This window comes from Apis mellifera, linkage group LG1 (assembly GCF_003254395.2).
Source record: "Apis mellifera strain DH4 linkage group LG1, Amel_HAv3.1, whole genome shotgun sequence".
NCBI lineage: Eukaryota > Metazoa > Arthropoda > Insecta > Hymenoptera > Apidae > Apis > Apis mellifera.
In genome coordinates, this window is record NC_037638.1 from 10745993 (window position 1) to 10762789 (window position 16797).

The 16797-nt window shown below is 22.8% G+C and overlaps 4 protein-coding genes across 7 annotated transcripts; 1 reads left to right on the forward strand and 3 right to left on the reverse strand.

The window, feature by feature from the left end:
* Positions 1–154: 154 nt before the first annotated feature.
* On the reverse strand, positions 155–7194 carry LOC413907. 3 transcript variants are annotated; one of them, XM_026443838.1, is made up of 14 exons: positions 6783–7192; positions 5796–5988; positions 4975–5282; positions 4727–4899; positions 4392–4494; positions 3968–4260; positions 3634–3881; positions 2459–2849; positions 2274–2366; positions 1930–2199; positions 1613–1732; positions 1264–1341; positions 1064–1194; positions 155–559 (listed from the first exon to the last, which is right to left on the reverse strand). In XM_026443838.1, the coding sequence occupies exons 2-14, from the start codon at positions 5981–5983 to the stop codon at positions 328–330; spliced, it is 2628 nt and encodes an 875-aa protein (XP_026299623.1). In that variant the 5' UTR covers positions 5984–5988; positions 6783–7192; the 3' UTR covers positions 155–327. The 3 variants fall into 3 exon arrangements, with proteins under 3 accessions (XP_026299623.1, XP_026299628.1, XP_026299625.1); XM_026443843.1 differs by lacking the exon at positions 2274–2366 and having other exon boundaries at positions 6783–7194; XM_026443840.1 differs by lacking the exon at positions 1264–1341 and having other exon boundaries at positions 6783–7194.
* Positions 7195–7657: 463 nt separating this feature from the next.
* LOC107966050 lies at positions 7658–10369 on the reverse strand. Of its 2 annotated transcripts, XM_026443848.1 has the most exons (5): positions 9595–10369; positions 8857–9474; positions 8154–8261; positions 7876–8025; positions 7658–7782 (listed from the first exon to the last, which is right to left on the reverse strand). In XM_026443848.1, exons 1-5 carry the CDS (start codon positions 9841–9843, stop codon positions 7723–7725), a joined length of 1185 nt encoding a protein of 394 aa, XP_026299633.1. In that variant the 5' UTR covers positions 9844–10369; the 3' UTR covers positions 7658–7722. The 2 variants fall into 2 exon arrangements, with proteins under 2 accessions (XP_026299633.1, XP_026299636.1); XM_026443851.1 differs by lacking the exon at positions 8857–9474.
* A 1060-nt stretch (positions 10370–11429) lies between these two features.
* LOC409755 (beta-parvin) lies at positions 11430–13163 on the reverse strand. The gene is made up of 5 exons (XM_393249.7): positions 12973–13163; positions 12429–12692; positions 11967–12361; positions 11660–11903; positions 11430–11584 (listed from the first exon to the last, which is right to left on the reverse strand). The coding sequence occupies exons 1-5, from the start codon at positions 13088–13090 to the stop codon at positions 11508–11510; spliced, it is 1098 nt and encodes a 365-aa protein (XP_393249.2). The 5' UTR covers positions 13091–13163; the 3' UTR covers positions 11430–11507.
* A 274-nt stretch (positions 13164–13437) lies between these two features.
* Positions 13438–14927, forward strand: LOC551939 (28S ribosomal protein S35, mitochondrial). Its single transcript, XM_624322.5, has 3 exons — positions 13438–13786; positions 13880–14493; positions 14560–14927. The coding sequence occupies exons 1-3, from the start codon at positions 13699–13701 to the stop codon at positions 14827–14829; spliced, it is 972 nt and encodes a 323-aa protein (XP_624325.2). The 5' UTR covers positions 13438–13698; the 3' UTR covers positions 14830–14927.
* Positions 14928–16797: the final 1870 nt, after the last annotated feature.

Consider the following 16797-nt stretch of genomic DNA (forward strand, 5'->3'; position numbering starts at 1 on the left):
AGAAAATTTTATCATCAAAGTATATTATTATTTTCAAATAATTATTTTTTCTTTCTATTTTTATTTATTCTTATTTTCTTATTTTATTATGAAATTTCTATTTATCTATTTACAATTTAAAGAATCTCTAAAAAAGATTGTTACTCTATAAAAATACCGTATCATTCATTGTGACTTTATTTACTTTATTTTAGTTTACAATATAGATTGTTTATTTTATTTTATTATCTTTCATTACAATTTTTTTTCAAATATTACTTTTTTGTGCAATATTTTATTTTTAATTTTATTCTTTGAAATATTCTTGATTGTAAAATTTTGATTGTCCTAAATTATATCAACAAAAGGATCGAATACATGAGATCCAATAGGATGTAAAAGGCGAGACGGTTTGCTCGATGTCCAATATCGATGACCCATTTTTGATCGTGTTTGCTTTTTTATTTCCTCACATTCCTCAATATTAATCGAATCCTCTAGTGGAATGAGACGTACCGCTCTAGCAAGAATCGGTGATCTCAATATCGTACTCGATGGAGTGGTATGATTCCATTCTTGGCTACACATATACACATATATTTTTAATTTTAAATCATAAAGATCATAATGATAGAAAATAAAGCATATTGTTCTGAAAAATATCAGTAATAGATCAAGATAGAATTTTATTTGCATAATAAATTTGAAATCTTAAGAATTTTTGCATTCAGAAGATACAGATCTAAAATTCAGAATTAATAAAATTGTAATCAATGAATTATAAAAATAACATATATCTAATATTATATAAATAAATATTACACAAATAATTCAATTCGAAATTAATCTTTGATTTTTTTTTTAATTATTGAGATAAATTTATTATTGCAATAAATTTATTTATTTCTTCAATCATTATAATAATTGTCAATCGTGTATATTATTATTTATGTATTATGTGTATATTAATTTAATAATCAATTTAATAGTTAAGTCTAATTTTGATCGACCAGATAAAAAATAAATTATTTATCAAAAAAATAAGAAAAGGATTTTATATAAAATATAATTAAGACATAGTTACCGTTGTAGAGATTCGATGCTGAGCAAATTGGTCAATATAGATGAAGATTTATCTTGTTTCGATATATCACGTGAAGTAGATGCATTACTTTCAGATCGCGCCGAAAATATTTTACGTATCCCTTGTAATTCCTGTTTTTAATAAAAATTTCAAAAACATAATTTAATTAAATTAACTCATTAATATTTACAATTATTTACCTTATGTCGCGATGAACTAACGTATAAGGGTTTATGAGATACATTTCTTTTTTCTTTTCGCCACGCTTTAAAATTGAACTTGAAATTTTCAAATATATAATATTAATTAAACATCAATAATTAAGTTATTAATTATATATTATGCAAAAACAAACGATAAATACATAAAAACAAAAATATTGAAAAAAAATTTAATAAATTTTTTCTTTAAGTCTAATAAAATAAAATTAAATTTATTAAAAAAATTTCAATTCTCGTTTTGGAAAAAAATACCGTTGAAAAAAATCATTGAATAACATTAGTTGTATTCATTCAACAACAAAAATTATTTTTCTTTTCTTTCCTATACCTGACATTCATTTCCTTCGCTCCAATTGGAGCAATGTTTATGTCGTGGACAAATTTGATTTTCTTGTCCAGCTTTTGATAACGAGGAATACGTATGCGCCATTAGTCGCTCCATTTCCACCTTTAAAAAGGAAAAACAGAAATATCTAACTAGATTTAAATACAATTAAGTTTATCATATATTAACTCATATACTATAAAATAGTATATATATATATATATTGTGAAAATTATAAATATTTATTCAATTAATAATTTTATTAAAAATATATATATATATATATATAAATAAAATTTCATAGTTAAATAATTAATAACCTTGATACGTTTTGCTCGTTTTCGTGTGCTTGATTGCGAAGTTTGTACTGCTCGATTTAAGATTATATCGTGTTTCGATTGTTGTTGTGCTTTCGAAGTACCGAATAGATCTTTCGATTCTGCCACTTTGATCATGAACAGCGAGTCAAATTGCATCATTTCTTTTCGTTTTATTATTGCAAGAAAACATCCTGGATCTAGCATGTGGCTAACATTTTGTCCGTAAATGTCATCAATATTGCCTACTTCGAAGAGATCGGTATCTGGAATCTTATAATTATAAAAATTTTCTTAATAAATTTAAACAGAATCGTAGATAAATTGCATATATTATTGTATCTTACAATAATATTTGAGGTATTTATCGAGAGATTATCACTTTTTTGCGTTTCTTCGTCCGAATTTGCCAATTTTGACATTTCTTTTTGAGCTTTTTTCTTTGATAAAAAATTAAAAAAATAAGACAGTAATTTTGAAGTTTAATAAATTGCATAACATCAATTGACAAAGATAAAAATAATAAACTTACCGGATATTCACGAAAATATTTTTCTTTGGCCATCTGATTAACGCAATCTACCACTTCTTGAACCATTTGCGTTGTTTCCGATGGTAAAATTGTGTGCACTTCGTATATGAGAAATTGCACATTCGGCCTGGTCAAAGCATATTTCAAAGTGGACATTTGATCGGATAAGAAACTATGCCACTGTTCCTGATTCTTGTAATATTTATTATTGTTATTATTGTTATTATTATTGTGAATGTAATTATTCGTTAACGATTCAAGAAGGTCTACATCTCCTCCTCGTGCTACTGCAAGATCGACGATATCTCGGACACCCGTATAAGTACACGTTGGAACTGCCAGCACTACAGTTGCTCTCTCTGACTCGATCGTCGAAAGATGAGACACATATCTAAATGTAATTCATTCATTTCTTAGAAATTTCATTTAATCAAAAATGTTAAATCTATTAATCAATGTCTCTAATATTTATTATCCTTCTTGGTGAAAATATTTTATTTATTTTCCAAGATATATTGAAATAATTTATGTTCTATGCATCTTCTAACTTTTAAAATGAGAGGATTTAGAAATATTAAAACAGAAGGTCTGATATTAAAACAAAAATATTATTTCTAAAAAAGCTGATCATGAAGCATTATTTTAAACTTTTTTTTTTACTCTAGAAAATTTATCTCAAAACCAATCAAATATATATTTAAGTGAATAATTCACCTATGCTATAATTTAATTTTTAAGAAATTTCTAACAGATAAATAGATGGATAGATTAAGTAGATAAATAGATAGATAGATAGATAAGTATATAAATAGATGTATAAGTAAAACCCTCGTATACCCAGTTTCAAGTATCTATGATCAATAATTAAAAAAAATCATATAAATAATAATACTAAATAGTAAAAATATAATATCACATTATTTATATTATTTACTTCATTTTATCATTAAATTGTGCCAATACTATACATTCATTGATTAATATAGTAATAATATAGTTTTATCATTTTATCATTTTCAATATTATTGTGCATTATTCTTCATTATTCCTTATTTCATACATGTGTAACATGCATATCTTTTTATATTATCCATATTTTCAACTATCCGCGGAAGAACTTTTGATACCTATTCCTGAGAATACATGGGTCTTACTATAAATGAATAGATAGATACTTTTCGGAAAAAACGCGACATTGTTGCAATGTGACATCGAGATCTTTTAGGTAGCTTTCGTATTCGCAACGACGATCACCAGCTCCAAAGACCAAAAGTTTACCAGCGTATTCAATATCGGCCAATAGTCCGGCCAGATATCCAGTATGTCGAGGTGCAAGTGAATGCGTTAAAATCACCGGGCCATAGAATCTACAATTACGGATTACCTGTGCCAATGTTGCCGCACCCAAGCACAATGATCTCTCCTATTCGTTTGAATGAATCTTTGTTAATTTATATAATCTTCTATTTTTTTTTTATATAATCTTACTCATGTTCCTCAGCTACCTACTAAAAATACAAAACGATGATTACAAACGAGCTCGGAAACAGCCAGCATTTCCCGCTTGCTCTCGTGCAAATAAATTATTTTCGGGCAAATAGGATCGAATGCAAACTCATTTTCTTCAAGTTCTATAGACTCTTTGTTTGTTTCACAATATTTTAACTTCAATTCCGACATTTCTTTTAAAAATTCTTCTTTGTTGACAATTTTCATGGTGTTTATCCATCCAGAAGCGACAGTAGTTTGTATGCCCCAAGTGACACCTTCGATGTCGCGCAAATGACTCGGTAGCAATTCATCTTTCAGATTTTAAATATAATATCAGTAATAATATGTATGTATATATATATATATTATTGTTCTAAAGCTAAATACTTTATTTCTATCAATCTACATTATTTCTATATCGCGTCGAAGAAAAAATATTCACCAAGTTTGAGGGCAGAACCGCGAATACGTAGCCGCGAAATACTTGCGGCAAGATGGATTTTCATCCCCGAAAGAGCGTTGTCGATATCCGTCAATCCAGCAGCCTAACAAATACAATTTCAAGATGTTCGAATTTCCAAAACGCGAACCACGTACGCGCGCGCAAAGAGAAAAAGAAATAAAGCATGAGAAAAAGAAAAGAATGCATTTATTTATAACTAGCATTATAAATAGCATTTATTTATTAATAAAAATAGGAAAAATGAGAAAAAGAAAAAATAATATAATAATAATTAAATAAAATAAAAGAAGAAAAAAAGATATCATAAATTTTACCTTAAAGATATTTTCACGTTCTTCAAAGGTAGTGTTATTAAATCGCGGCTTCGAAAATTTTCTTCCTTGCATGTCATATAGTAACAACCAAACGATCTTTTCTTCATTCTTGATCGCCCTGTTACGTTGCCAAAAACCTGCATCTTCCAAAGCTCGAATGAATATCTTTTTATCTAAATAAGATGAATATATAAATATAATAAAAATTCATAATCGATCTCAATACATGAATATTCATCGACAATTACATCTAAAAACATCATAAACAAGTCCAAATACACGACGCATCTCAGCCTCATCTGAATATATTGGAGGCGGCTGAGTTTTTCGAAGAACCTTCGCCGCCAACAAAATATCGTTAAGACGCCAACCTGGTTCGATGCACATTTCTATCATTGAACCATCGACGTTCGTCGATGATTTTCCTTTCAATCCTTCCTGTTGGCTAGGTTTAGCCTTAAAACTATATCCGTATCTCTTTGGCTCCCATTCCCACTCATTTTTCTTACATCTCACTTCTAACTTTGTTTCAGTTTCCAATCTAGTTTCGTTGACCCTTCGATTTCATTACTAGTTATAGATCATTCCTCTTGTTATTGTTATGAATTCATGATCGATGAAAAGATGTAATCTTACTTACTTTTCCATTGTTTACTTTCGTTTATCACCCAACAAATGAAACGTGCATATCGATGTTAAATACAAACCGATTAATTTGTTAATTGCGTTTTAACTTTCATCACACGGAATAATCATGATCGTGACAAAATTATAATTAGAGAAAAAAAAATTAATATGAGTGCATATTTTAAAATTAAATCGACAAAATATGAGAAAAGGTCAATCGGTGTATTGGATAAATTCAAGTTGGAAAAAATAAAATAGCAACGTTCATATTGTTATTATGATGAAGCGAAGCTTAAATGCATGAAATTATTAAAAAAATTAATAAACAATTGCTAATTTATAATTAAAAATTTAATCGATGATTGATTAATTTGCATGCATCTTCGATGAATTTTTCAGGTCAAAAAATCATTCATTTAAAATTATATAAATAAATTATTACCTGTTTTTTATAAAAATGGCATCAGATTCTCTTTGTAATTCAACCAATTGATAATAGACTCGATAACGCCAATCTTCATTGCTTGGTAAAATCAAATCTTCCAAGTTTTCATTGTCGTGAAGTTGACTATTGTTTCGTCTCCAATTTGCTAATAAAATGCGAAAGATTTTGGCGCATTCTTCAAACATTCTCCCTTGATAAACAGATATATTCAAGTTTGTTACAATTTTTAAATATCCAATAAATATAATTAAATTTATTTAAATATTTAATTTAAATATTTAATTTAAATATTATTCTAGCATCTTATTATTCTTCATATTAAAGAAATTTCATTTTTATTAACGAAATTCTTTTTTTTTAACGATATTAAGAAAAATTGAATCGAAAACTTTATATAAGTACAAAAAAAAGCGATTGTATTCAATTATTATCATTGATCGATAGTCACTTAAAATTCAATTCTATTTTAAATAGAAATGATAAATTCAGTAATTATATGTATGAAATAAATCATGAAATATATAAAAAAAATTAGATATAAATTATAAAATATAAATATTTAATTAAAATATTGTAAGAAATATATTTTTATAAATCTTAACATGAAATTATTGTTCATCATCTTGCAATTATTAATTATCATTAACAGTTTCGGCTGATTTATAATTTCGAATATCTTAGATCAAAGATTATTTAAAACATTATTTAAACAACATTGCATTTATAATTCAATGACATCTATCATTCGTTAATCATATGACATATTGATCAATATTGATGACAGTCGATGATCAAATGCATGATCATTTTCTTAATTTTAAGTAGTTAGGTTAGGTTTGATAATAATCGATGATAGTGACTGGTGCTTAATTCAAGAAATAATTTTCAGAAATCGAAAAATATATAAAATAATGTAATCCATTGAAAAATATTGAAGAGTACACTGAACATAACAATAATAATAATAGTAATATCATTACTTACCGAAAGATATAAAAATATGAATTAAAAGAAGAATAGCAAACGTAGTAAAATCACAATACAGTGGTAATAGTGTACGCGTTGAATATTCTGGAAGAGAAAAGCAAAGCAGATTGCGAGCATAAAAACATGCCGCAATATCGCGTGTTTCAGTAATATTTTCCTCAATATCATGTCTATCAGTTTACGCGAATATAAATGAATATAAACGAAAATCACAATTCGCATAAGCCGATCACGATAAGTTTTGCTTTCTTGGCAATTCTCAGTTTGCTTCATATCTCTTTCGTGCATCATTCAATTTACTTCTTACATTCTTTGTATATATGCTTATAATATGTAATTGTATATATGCTTGTATATGTATGCTTATAATATATGTATATATATTTAACTCAATACAAATTGGAACATCGCATAATATATCGCATAATGCAAAACGATAAATGTCAAAATGATGTATTTTTTCTGTTAGGAACTTAAATCAATAAATCATTTGCAAATTCTTAGAATAGATAAATTAAATTAGATAAATAATCATAAAAGAAATATTCTTATAAAAAAAGAAAAACGAAGAAAAAAATAAAAATATTAAGAAAGAAAAAAAGAAAATTTTTGATATTATTCTAGTTTATATATATATATATATATATATATAATATATATAATACATATAATTATATAATATATCTGGTAAAATTTAAAAAAATTTAATTTTTATTATATTCATAATACATATTACATCTCGATTGTTTTCATTTACATTTACTAAGAAGAAAAAAAAAATCATTTCATTATTCGAAGTTCATTTTTTATTTCATGATTATAATTAATCATTTCTTGAGAATCATTTTTTTCTCTATTTTATCTTTTATCTATTATCATTATTATTATTATTACTAATTTTATTATTATTATTATTATTATTATTATTATTATTATACTACTTATCATCATTCATAGTCTCTAATAAAAAATAGTAGGATATTGTCGTATTCATGATCTAAAAGTATACAAAAAATAAATGTGAAAATGAAATTGTTTTGAAGTGAGTAATAACAGGATAGGAACAATGATAATACAATGAACAGTTTACCTTGGCCAAAAGATCCATTGTAACTTGTACTAAACTACATGCCTTCAAAACAATTGGTCTCTGTGCTAATACTAACAAAAAGTATTTTGCAAAACTAGTATTCTTGTCATACCAACAACTACAATAAACATTACGACGAAGAAATTCACTCTATGAAGAGAAAGAAAATTAAATGGTGATTACAATCACTATCATTGATCGATCATTAATCATTTGTTTGCACGTTTGTTCATAAACAATTTAAGATAACGAAAAGTACATTTCTAATTAGTACGAACCTCAGTGAAGATTACGTCTCCAGGCCAGGAATATAAAAATGTTTGTATTAATTTTAACATAAGATAAATCATAAATGTTCCAATTTTATAGATATTTATTCCATTAACCTGTAAATTGTTTTACGTTTGATATATAAAAGTGAAAATCGATGAAAATTGATGAAATCTCAAATTATAGTTTATTAAAACAAATTTATTTTATACATTTCATGCAATTTTTCAGATATATCGCGTTTAATTTTTAAAATAATTTCTCTTATTTTTATATGTAAACGTTATTTATTAGAATTAATCTTTTTATAATTTTAAATAGTATTTCTAATAATATTGATTAATTACATATAATACAAATGAGAAAAATTAATATATATATATTATATTATATTATATTATATTATATTATATTATATTATATTATATTATATTATATTATATTATATTATATTATATTATATTATATTATATTATATTATATTATATTATATTATATTATATTATATTATATTATATTATATTATATTATATTATATTATATTATATTATATTATATTATATTATATAAATATATACAAAGAATTGATTAATTTCAGTAAAAAATAATATAGCACAATTATATTTATTATATATTTAAACATATTATTCATATAAATATATACTTGTTGTAAAATAAACATTTTTCGATCATTTCTATAAAAATTCTCACCTGAAATAATTGAAATATTATAGAACACATGCTTAATGCATTCGTTATAGTCACTAATAAAATGATAGGTCCGTAAACTTCTTGAATAATATTTCGACATTTTAACAATAAAACATGTTTTTCGACACATTCTCGAAAGATTTGCTGATAACTTTTTTCTTTATTCCTTTTATTTTTGTCATCAATTGAAGATCTGAATTCAAAACTCAAAAAACGTAATATTACGCAGATACGAAACATACAAAACCCGAAAAATGCATCTACACTAACAGATACAGAAAATATGAACCAAAGAATATTTACATCGAAAAAATAATGCAATTGCCAAATTAACATTGAATTGATTTTCCAAGGAAAAGTTCCAAAAAGAGGCAAAGGATATTGCACATTCGTTATATTTGCATCGTGAAACAATTTTATAATCATTGGTTTCATTGAATAAATGATAGTAGTGACGAACATTAATACTGTCTGTACATAAATCAATCGATAAAATTTTTGAAGATAGAATAAAATTATTGATTTTATATATATTTCATTCAATATTTCTTCTAAAATAGAATTGAGTATATCATTTACTTGTTGTAATTTTTTTCGATGGATGAAAAAACAGGAAGTCTAAGAAAGGAACTTTATTATAAAATATCAAATAAAAATCGATTCGATTATTCATATTATTTATATTAGATTAATTTATATTACAAAAAAAATCAATTCTTTTAAAATAAATTTACATACCTTTGTTATTACATTCAATATGGTGCCAATGAGAATGAGTGAAGCAGTAAGCAAAGGAATATTCTCAACATTTTGCAGGCTAGAGTTTCCAACTGCACACAACTCTATAAAGCAAGAAAATATCGCCCAAATTGGTATGTATCGATAAATAACATTCAGTTCTCTTGTAATTGGACATATTCCACCAATGAGAAGAAAAAGTTTTACAAAACTAGCGTATTTCTTATATAATCGTAATTCTTTTGACATCGTTGAAATTGCAGAAGCAATTCTATTTGAATCAATGCATAAGCATCCATATACCAATTCCTAAAAAGGGTCATATATAAATAATGATCGATGGATACTTCGTTATTCTGCTCTATCATTACTTATATATCGATCTCGATAACAATGGATAACTCAGTCCTTTAACTTGGTAAATTACTTGAAATTGATCAGCAATTTTGAATATTTTACAACAGATTATGCGCATGTCTTGTTTAGATAGATTAAATAAAATTAATCGATTTTAAATTTGTAAAAATTTTAAAAATTATACGTTCTTATAAATATTAATTAAATAATAACAATTCTAATGAAAGATCTAGTTATTGAAACAAATAATAATAAAAAAATTTACAAAATATTATTAATTATAGAGCATATATATAAATAAATGCATAAATTACACAATGGATATGATGCAATAGCAAAGATTCTCAGCGCCTAAAAAAAATATTACACATAAAATCAATCATTATCATGAAAATATTTAAAAAATAAAAAAATTAAATTGTACGCTAATTAATTAAAAAAAATATAAGATAAATTGAATATCATATATACACATTCAATAAAGAAACAAATTAATTAATCTTTGTCTGATTGACGACTATTGGTTACAAAATATACATATTTTTATTTTTTCCTTTTTTATTAATATCTATAAGTTATTAATATAATAAAAAATATAAAATAAATTTTTTTTATTTAAAATTTAATTTTCAAGAAAATTTAATTTGAAACTTCAATAAATTATACAATTTGATTACATATGTTTAATTTTAATTTTTTTCAAAAACAAGAAATTCAATGGTAAAATTTTATTTTAAATTTTTTGTTTATTTTCATATATAAAATAAACATTTACCTATAATCCATTGGTATGATATAACCTAATGAAAATTTGAAAATTTTTCAAACTTGTTTTATTCAAAAAAGAAGTTTCAAATGAAAAAATTTTATTTTATATTTTTAACTTATTTTTTTATATAGAATAACTTCTTATTGATTGTATTGTTAGTTACAGAACATACTATGTATTATTAACAATTGTAATAAAAGATATTTGAAAGGAAAATTAGTTAATGATTGTATTATCATGTTTCCATTATTATTTACGCAGAATTTGTAAAAATTCAAACATATGTCAATATATTTATATATATATTATAATATTCATAAGTAATAAACATATTTAAATCTGTATATAAATAACAAATAACTCTATTTTATTTGATTTAATATATAAAATATAAACATCACTCTACCTAATAATAATAAAATTTGCATTAAATCGGGTATAAAATAAATTTTAATACTATTAATTATTTTAACAATTATTTAATTAATTATTTTAACAAAGTTAAAATTTTTATATTTAAAATTTTATAAGAATACAATATACAAAATTAATTTTCTTATATAAAATTAATTGTTTTTTGTATTTGATTCAAATAATAACATAATTTTGAAGAAATATTGAATTTTCTTCTTGAATAAAATCTTTATCATCATTGATCATATATTGTCATATATATAATTATAAAAACTATATTCTATGAGAATTAGAATATTAATAATCTTAATTAATTATTATTAATTTATTCAGTTTCATTATGTTTGTTTAGTTTTAAATTATTTAATATTTTTTAATTCATGCTTTTATATTTTGTAAATAAATTATATAATACTCGTAGAGTTGATTTGAGATCTAAATTTACAATATCTGTAAATAAAATATTATATTTATATATTTTCTATTTCTTATAATTATAATATTAAAATTACAAATGATATTAACCTTCTGGACGTGCTTTAGGTTTTGGTAGGCCAATATCTTGCATAATGTCAAATGCAAATGAAACATTATGTACTTTCTGATCATGAGTTTTAGGTGTTAAATGAAAACTACCTAAAGGTACAAAAAAGCCTTCAAGTAGTCCAAGTAGAAGTGTTAAAAAAACACCATCATGAAATTGTGTATCCAAATCTGTTACTTCCAAATGAACTTTACTCAAATGTTTGTTGACAAAAGAAACTAATGACTGTAAAATAACATTTAAATATAATATTTATATATTTTTTATAATTTAAATTGTATAACATACTTTTTTAACCACAGCTAATTTATCAGCTGGATGATCAAAAAGACTATCAAAAGCATCTCGTTCACAACGCATTCCCAAATCATCATAAGTTGATGTAATTTCTTCTCTAATTGTATTATGTGTTAATTGACCATCCTTTTTGCGCACAATTACAACTTGAATAGCTACTCTTTCTGGCAATCTAACTGGTGCTCGAAATTGTCTTGCTAAGCCAACCAATAAATGTAAAATGGCAACAATATTTTTTGAATGAACAGATTCTACATGCCATTTATAAGGAGGATAACGACCTAATACTCGATTAGCAGTAGACAAAACAACTGCTAATTTTTGTTTCTGACCTTCTTCAGATTGAGTTACTTCAGGTACATCTAATTTCTCTCCTGTTAATTTTTCTGGAATTAATGAAAAAATATGTTTATTTAAATTATTATAAAATATTTTTTTATTTTGTTAACATACCTAATAATTTTTGTAGTACCTGTCCATCATATAAGTCTTCAGCAATATCTTTTACAATAATTCGTTGATCAGCTAATTCATCATTAATCCATTCAATTAAAACAAATATTAATTCTTTGAGTTTAGAATCTTCTAAAGATCTAGGCTCTATCATTGAACGTTCTTCATTTTCATCTAAAGCATATTCTTCTGGTGGCATTTCAGGATTAGCTGCAAATCCTGGTGAATCAATTGCATATTTTCCTTCTTCTTGTACTTCTTGAACTTAGCAAACAAATTAGAAAGAAAAAAAGCATTAAAAATGAAACATTAATTATGAAGAATATTGTGAAAAATAATAACATTATAAATAAAATAATAAATAAAATAATAAATAAAATAAAAATATTTTATAAAAAAAAACAAATTGAATTTAAATTGATATTATCAATAATTATTTTATAAAAATTCAAGTAATAAATAACTCATACCATATAAGGAAACATATTATACATATTATAAATTTAAAAAAAAAAATATTAATAACATAAACGTAATGCAATACCTTCTTTAATACGCTTTTTTCGGCCCAAAGTACCAATTTTATCCCAAAAACTTTCTTCTTTTTCATCTTTTCTCGCAGAAATTGGAGGTCGCGGAGATTTTGGACGAGGAGACGACATTATTCACGCAATGTTCATAAATACAGACGATGTCATCTCTTGAAATACAACTTCTAACTACGTTTTCAATAATCGACTCATTGTTGATTTCAAATTTTTTTTAATTAGCTAATATTGAAATGAATATTTTATCCTTTTTTTTCATTATTAAAATTAAAAAATTTTTTTCATAAAAAATTCTAATATTTCAATTTTCAAAATTTTAATTATCCTGATTTTTAAATTTTTTATAAATAATTTAAAAGACAAAATTTAAAAAATATATTTCGATTATTTTAATTCATAAAAAAATATAAGAAATAATTAATAAAAATAACTATTTATGATATAATAAATTATGTTAGATCAAATAATACAATAGTCGCGTGAAGATACTATTTACATATAAATAGAATTAAATAAAAAAAAACATAATTGAAGTTTTCTATTTAATTTTATAATAAAATATAATAACAATACATGTACATATATTTTAAATAACGACAATTAAATAAAATACAGAATTAAAATATTTGAAAATTAAATGTTCATGAAATAGAATGTAAGAAGATAGAAACGTGATTTGAAAGAGGTTATTCGATATTATAAATAATTGAAAAATAATTAAAATGTTATCTTTAATTCAACGTTATAAAGCCAATAATATCATGAAACCTTTGTTGTCATTTTTTACAACAAATATTGATGACGATATAAGTAATTTTTCTATTTAAATTTTATTATAATTTTTTTTTATAAACATATCTTTATATTTGCACATTATTTATATTTTTTCTTTTTTTTTGATAGATTTTCGAGTATTGCAGTTAAGGCCTGATCAGAATAGATCTCCAAAGAAAAAATCACAAACTATAGCAAATGTTACACCTAGAGAAATAATACCACTCAATAAAAATTGGGAAAAAATTTGGCCTACTGCACGTACATTTCATCCTGATATTGTACCACTTCCTTTACAACAAGGATATAAAAATACTAAAGGTTTACATCCTAATAAATATGGAAATGCAGAGCTAATGAAAATTCCAAATTTTTTACATCTTACTCCACCTATAGTCAAAAAACATTGTCGAGCAATAAAAAAATTTTGTACAGAATGGCCAAAAAATTTAGAAACAGATGAAGCATGTGTAAAATACTTTCCCATTGAAATCATTTCATCTGATTATTGTTATTCTTCTCCTACGATAAGAGAACCTCTTGCTAGAATAGTGAGTTTAAAAGTAAAATTATCTTCTTTGCATTTAGATGCTCATGCTAAAGACAAAATACTTAGATTATTGGGTAATAGATATAATCCTCAAACAGATATAATAACGATAACAGCAGACAGATGTCCAGTTAGAAAACAAAATTTAGATTATGTAAAATATCTTTTAACTGCATTATTTCATATAGCATGGGTAAGTTATTTAATTAGTTTTTTTGATTAGACTTATTATTTAAAGTAATACTAAGAATTATTTTAGCGTGTTGAACCATGGGAAACAGAAAAAAGTGAAGAAGATATGGAATATTATGACTGGAATAAAAGTAAAAGCAAAGAATCTTTATCATCTACATACAATTGGCCAAAAATACCAATTGATTTCAATTGTAAATATATCCCACATGCAACAGAATATGAAACTGCAGTTTCTGATTTAATAAATAAAGGAGAAAATCAATTTTCAATTGATAAATACAAACAAGCTGTTAAAAATGTGTTAAATGTGAAATTTCATAAGAATGTAAAATAAATATTTATAATAATATTATAATGTTTATTGTTAATATATTAATTATTATAAAACATTCTTGAAAAGAAAAATACAAAATTGTATTTGTATGTAGAATATTTGTTTTTTATTCAATTATATAATATATTTTATAAGAAATTTATTATTGATTAGATTTGAATATTTGAATATATTCATATTCAACATATATTATTTATATGTACTTAGTATACATCTACTTCTTATGATATATTTACATTAAACAAGTTAGAATATACAATGAAAGTAAAAATATTTATTTATATTCTTTTAATACAAAAGATCATTAATATTACAATAAAAATAAAAGCATTATTCATGCTTCTTTAGTCATAAAAATCATTAAACGATTTATTTGTAAATTTAAGTCAAAAAAATTGTTTTATATGTAGTAATTGAATGTTCATAAAAATTAAAACAATGGAATGTTTTTGGAATGCTCAATAGTTATTAGAAGAAGAATGCTTTATGAAATTATTTTGCTTGTTTTTTGATATTTAAAATAAAAAAAATTGTATATTTATATTTAATGATATTTGACTTAATGATATTTGATAATTGAACTTTCAATTAATAATCAATAAATGATAAAAAGATCACTTGTAAAAAAAGAAATGATCATTCACTATTTGATCTAAATATATTTAAATAGGATAAGAAGTACATAAATTGAGATGTAAGAAATAGGATATCTAAATATTTTTATTCATTATTCTATTTAAAAATTTATTTATTAAAAAATAAAAAAATTTACTTATTATTCTATTTTTCTCAAAAGAGAAAAAGTAATATAAAAATTTACTTACGTTTTTATTTTATTTTTTTTTATTTTATTTTCTTATTTTATTATATAATAATTAATGTCAAAATATAATATTAATAATTAATTAATAGATCAAGATTCAATGATATTTTAGATTTAGATATTTATATTTTTATTATATTTTTAAGTAGATCTATTAAACATTAAATATTAATGTATAAAGTTTATTTTTCTTAGATTATAATTAAAATTGCTAAAAGGCAAATAAAATCCAGTTTTATCTATTATTATTAGATATTATTAAATTTTATATTATTAGATTATTATTAAATTTTTGAATTATAAGTAATGAAAGGATAAATGGTGTTATCAAATTTGTTCGCAATTTCTCTACTATTTTCAGTATAAGATTTAATATCAAATTTTACATATAAATCTCTTCGGCAAACTTGCACAAATGAACTGTTATATATCTATAAATTATCTAATAATTTATAATTTATAAAAATATTGTTTTGAATTGTGGTGCAATATCATTAATATTCATTATTAAATTTTCATTTTTCATTCATTAATTCCAATTCTTTTTTTCATTTTTTTTTTTGCCATTATGTTCATTACATGTTCATTGTATTTTTTTTTGTTAATTAATTATCTTTAAACATAATTGTCAATAGAATACGAATTTAAATCAAATTTTTTTTAATGCTTATTGGATTCATTAAACGAATTGTGATTACATTATATAACAAATAAAAAAATATATATTCATTAATAACTTATTTCAATAACAATAGTTCAAATTTAATTAATTATTTCCAAAAATTAAAAATAAAATTATTTTATATCTAAATTAAATAAATAAATTAAAGAAATAATAAAAAATTTAAATATAAAAAAATATATAATTTCAATTCTAGCATATATTAAGAACCAAGAAATAGTTTTCATTTATAGTATTTACCAATGTAATTTTACATTTATATTTAGTAATAATATTTCTTAAATCAATTTTTTGTTTATAGCTATATATATATTTTTTAATTATTACATTATAATATAAAAAAAAGTATTAGAAATTAATTAATAATTTCGAATAAATTTAAATTAATGTTATTCTCTTTTTTTTCATTTTTATCTTGAATTCAATCTTTATACAATTGATAAAAATGTTATTGACAAAAATA

Excerpts from the sequence above, each read along its gene's own strand:
- LOC107966050 (XM_026443848.1), bottom strand. The coding sequence starts at position 9,843 with ATGTCAAAAGAATTACGATTATATAAGAAATACGCTAGTTTTGTAAAA. Across the intron at positions 8,262-8,856 it reads TAATATTTCAATTATTTCAG|GTTAATGGAATAAATATCTA; the intron begins GTGAGAATTTTT and ends AACAATTTACAG. Across the intron at positions 8,026-8,153 it reads GAGACGTAATCTTCACTGAG|AGTGAATTTCTTCGTCGTAA; the intron begins GTTCGTACTAAT and ends TTCTCTTCATAG.
- LOC413907 (XM_026443838.1), bottom strand. The coding sequence starts at position 5,983 with ATGTTTGAAGAATGCGCCAAAATCTTTCGCATTTTATTAGCAAATTGG. Across the intron at positions 5,283-5,795 it reads GCCATTTTTATAAAAAACAG|GGTCAACGAAACTAGATTGG; the intron begins GTAATAATTTAT and ends ATGAAATCGAAG. Across the intron at positions 2,367-2,458 it reads AATATTTTCGTGAATATCCG|AAAAAAGCTCAAAAAGAAAT; the intron begins GTAAGTTTATTA and ends TTTTTATCAAAG.
- LOC551939 (XM_624322.5), top strand. The coding sequence starts at position 13,699 with ATGTTATCTTTAATTCAACGTTATAAAGCCAATAATATCATGAAACCT. Across the intron at positions 13,787-13,879 it reads AAATATTGATGACGATATAA|ATTTTCGAGTATTGCAGTTA; the intron begins GTAATTTTTCTA and ends TTTTTTTGATAG. Across the intron at positions 14,494-14,559 it reads CATTATTTCATATAGCATGG|CGTGTTGAACCATGGGAAAC; the intron begins GTAAGTTATTTA and ends GAATTATTTTAG.
- LOC409755 (XM_393249.7), bottom strand. The coding sequence starts at position 13,090 with ATGTCGTCTCCTCGTCCAAAATCTCCGCGACCTCCAATTTCTGCGAGA. Across the intron at positions 11,904-11,966 it reads AATTAGCTGTGGTTAAAAAA|TCATTAGTTTCTTTTGTCAA; the intron begins GTATGTTATACA and ends GTTATTTTACAG. Across the intron at positions 11,585-11,659 it reads ACCTAAAGCACGTCCAGAAG|ATATTGTAAATTTAGATCTC; the intron begins GTTAATATCATT and ends TTTTATTTACAG.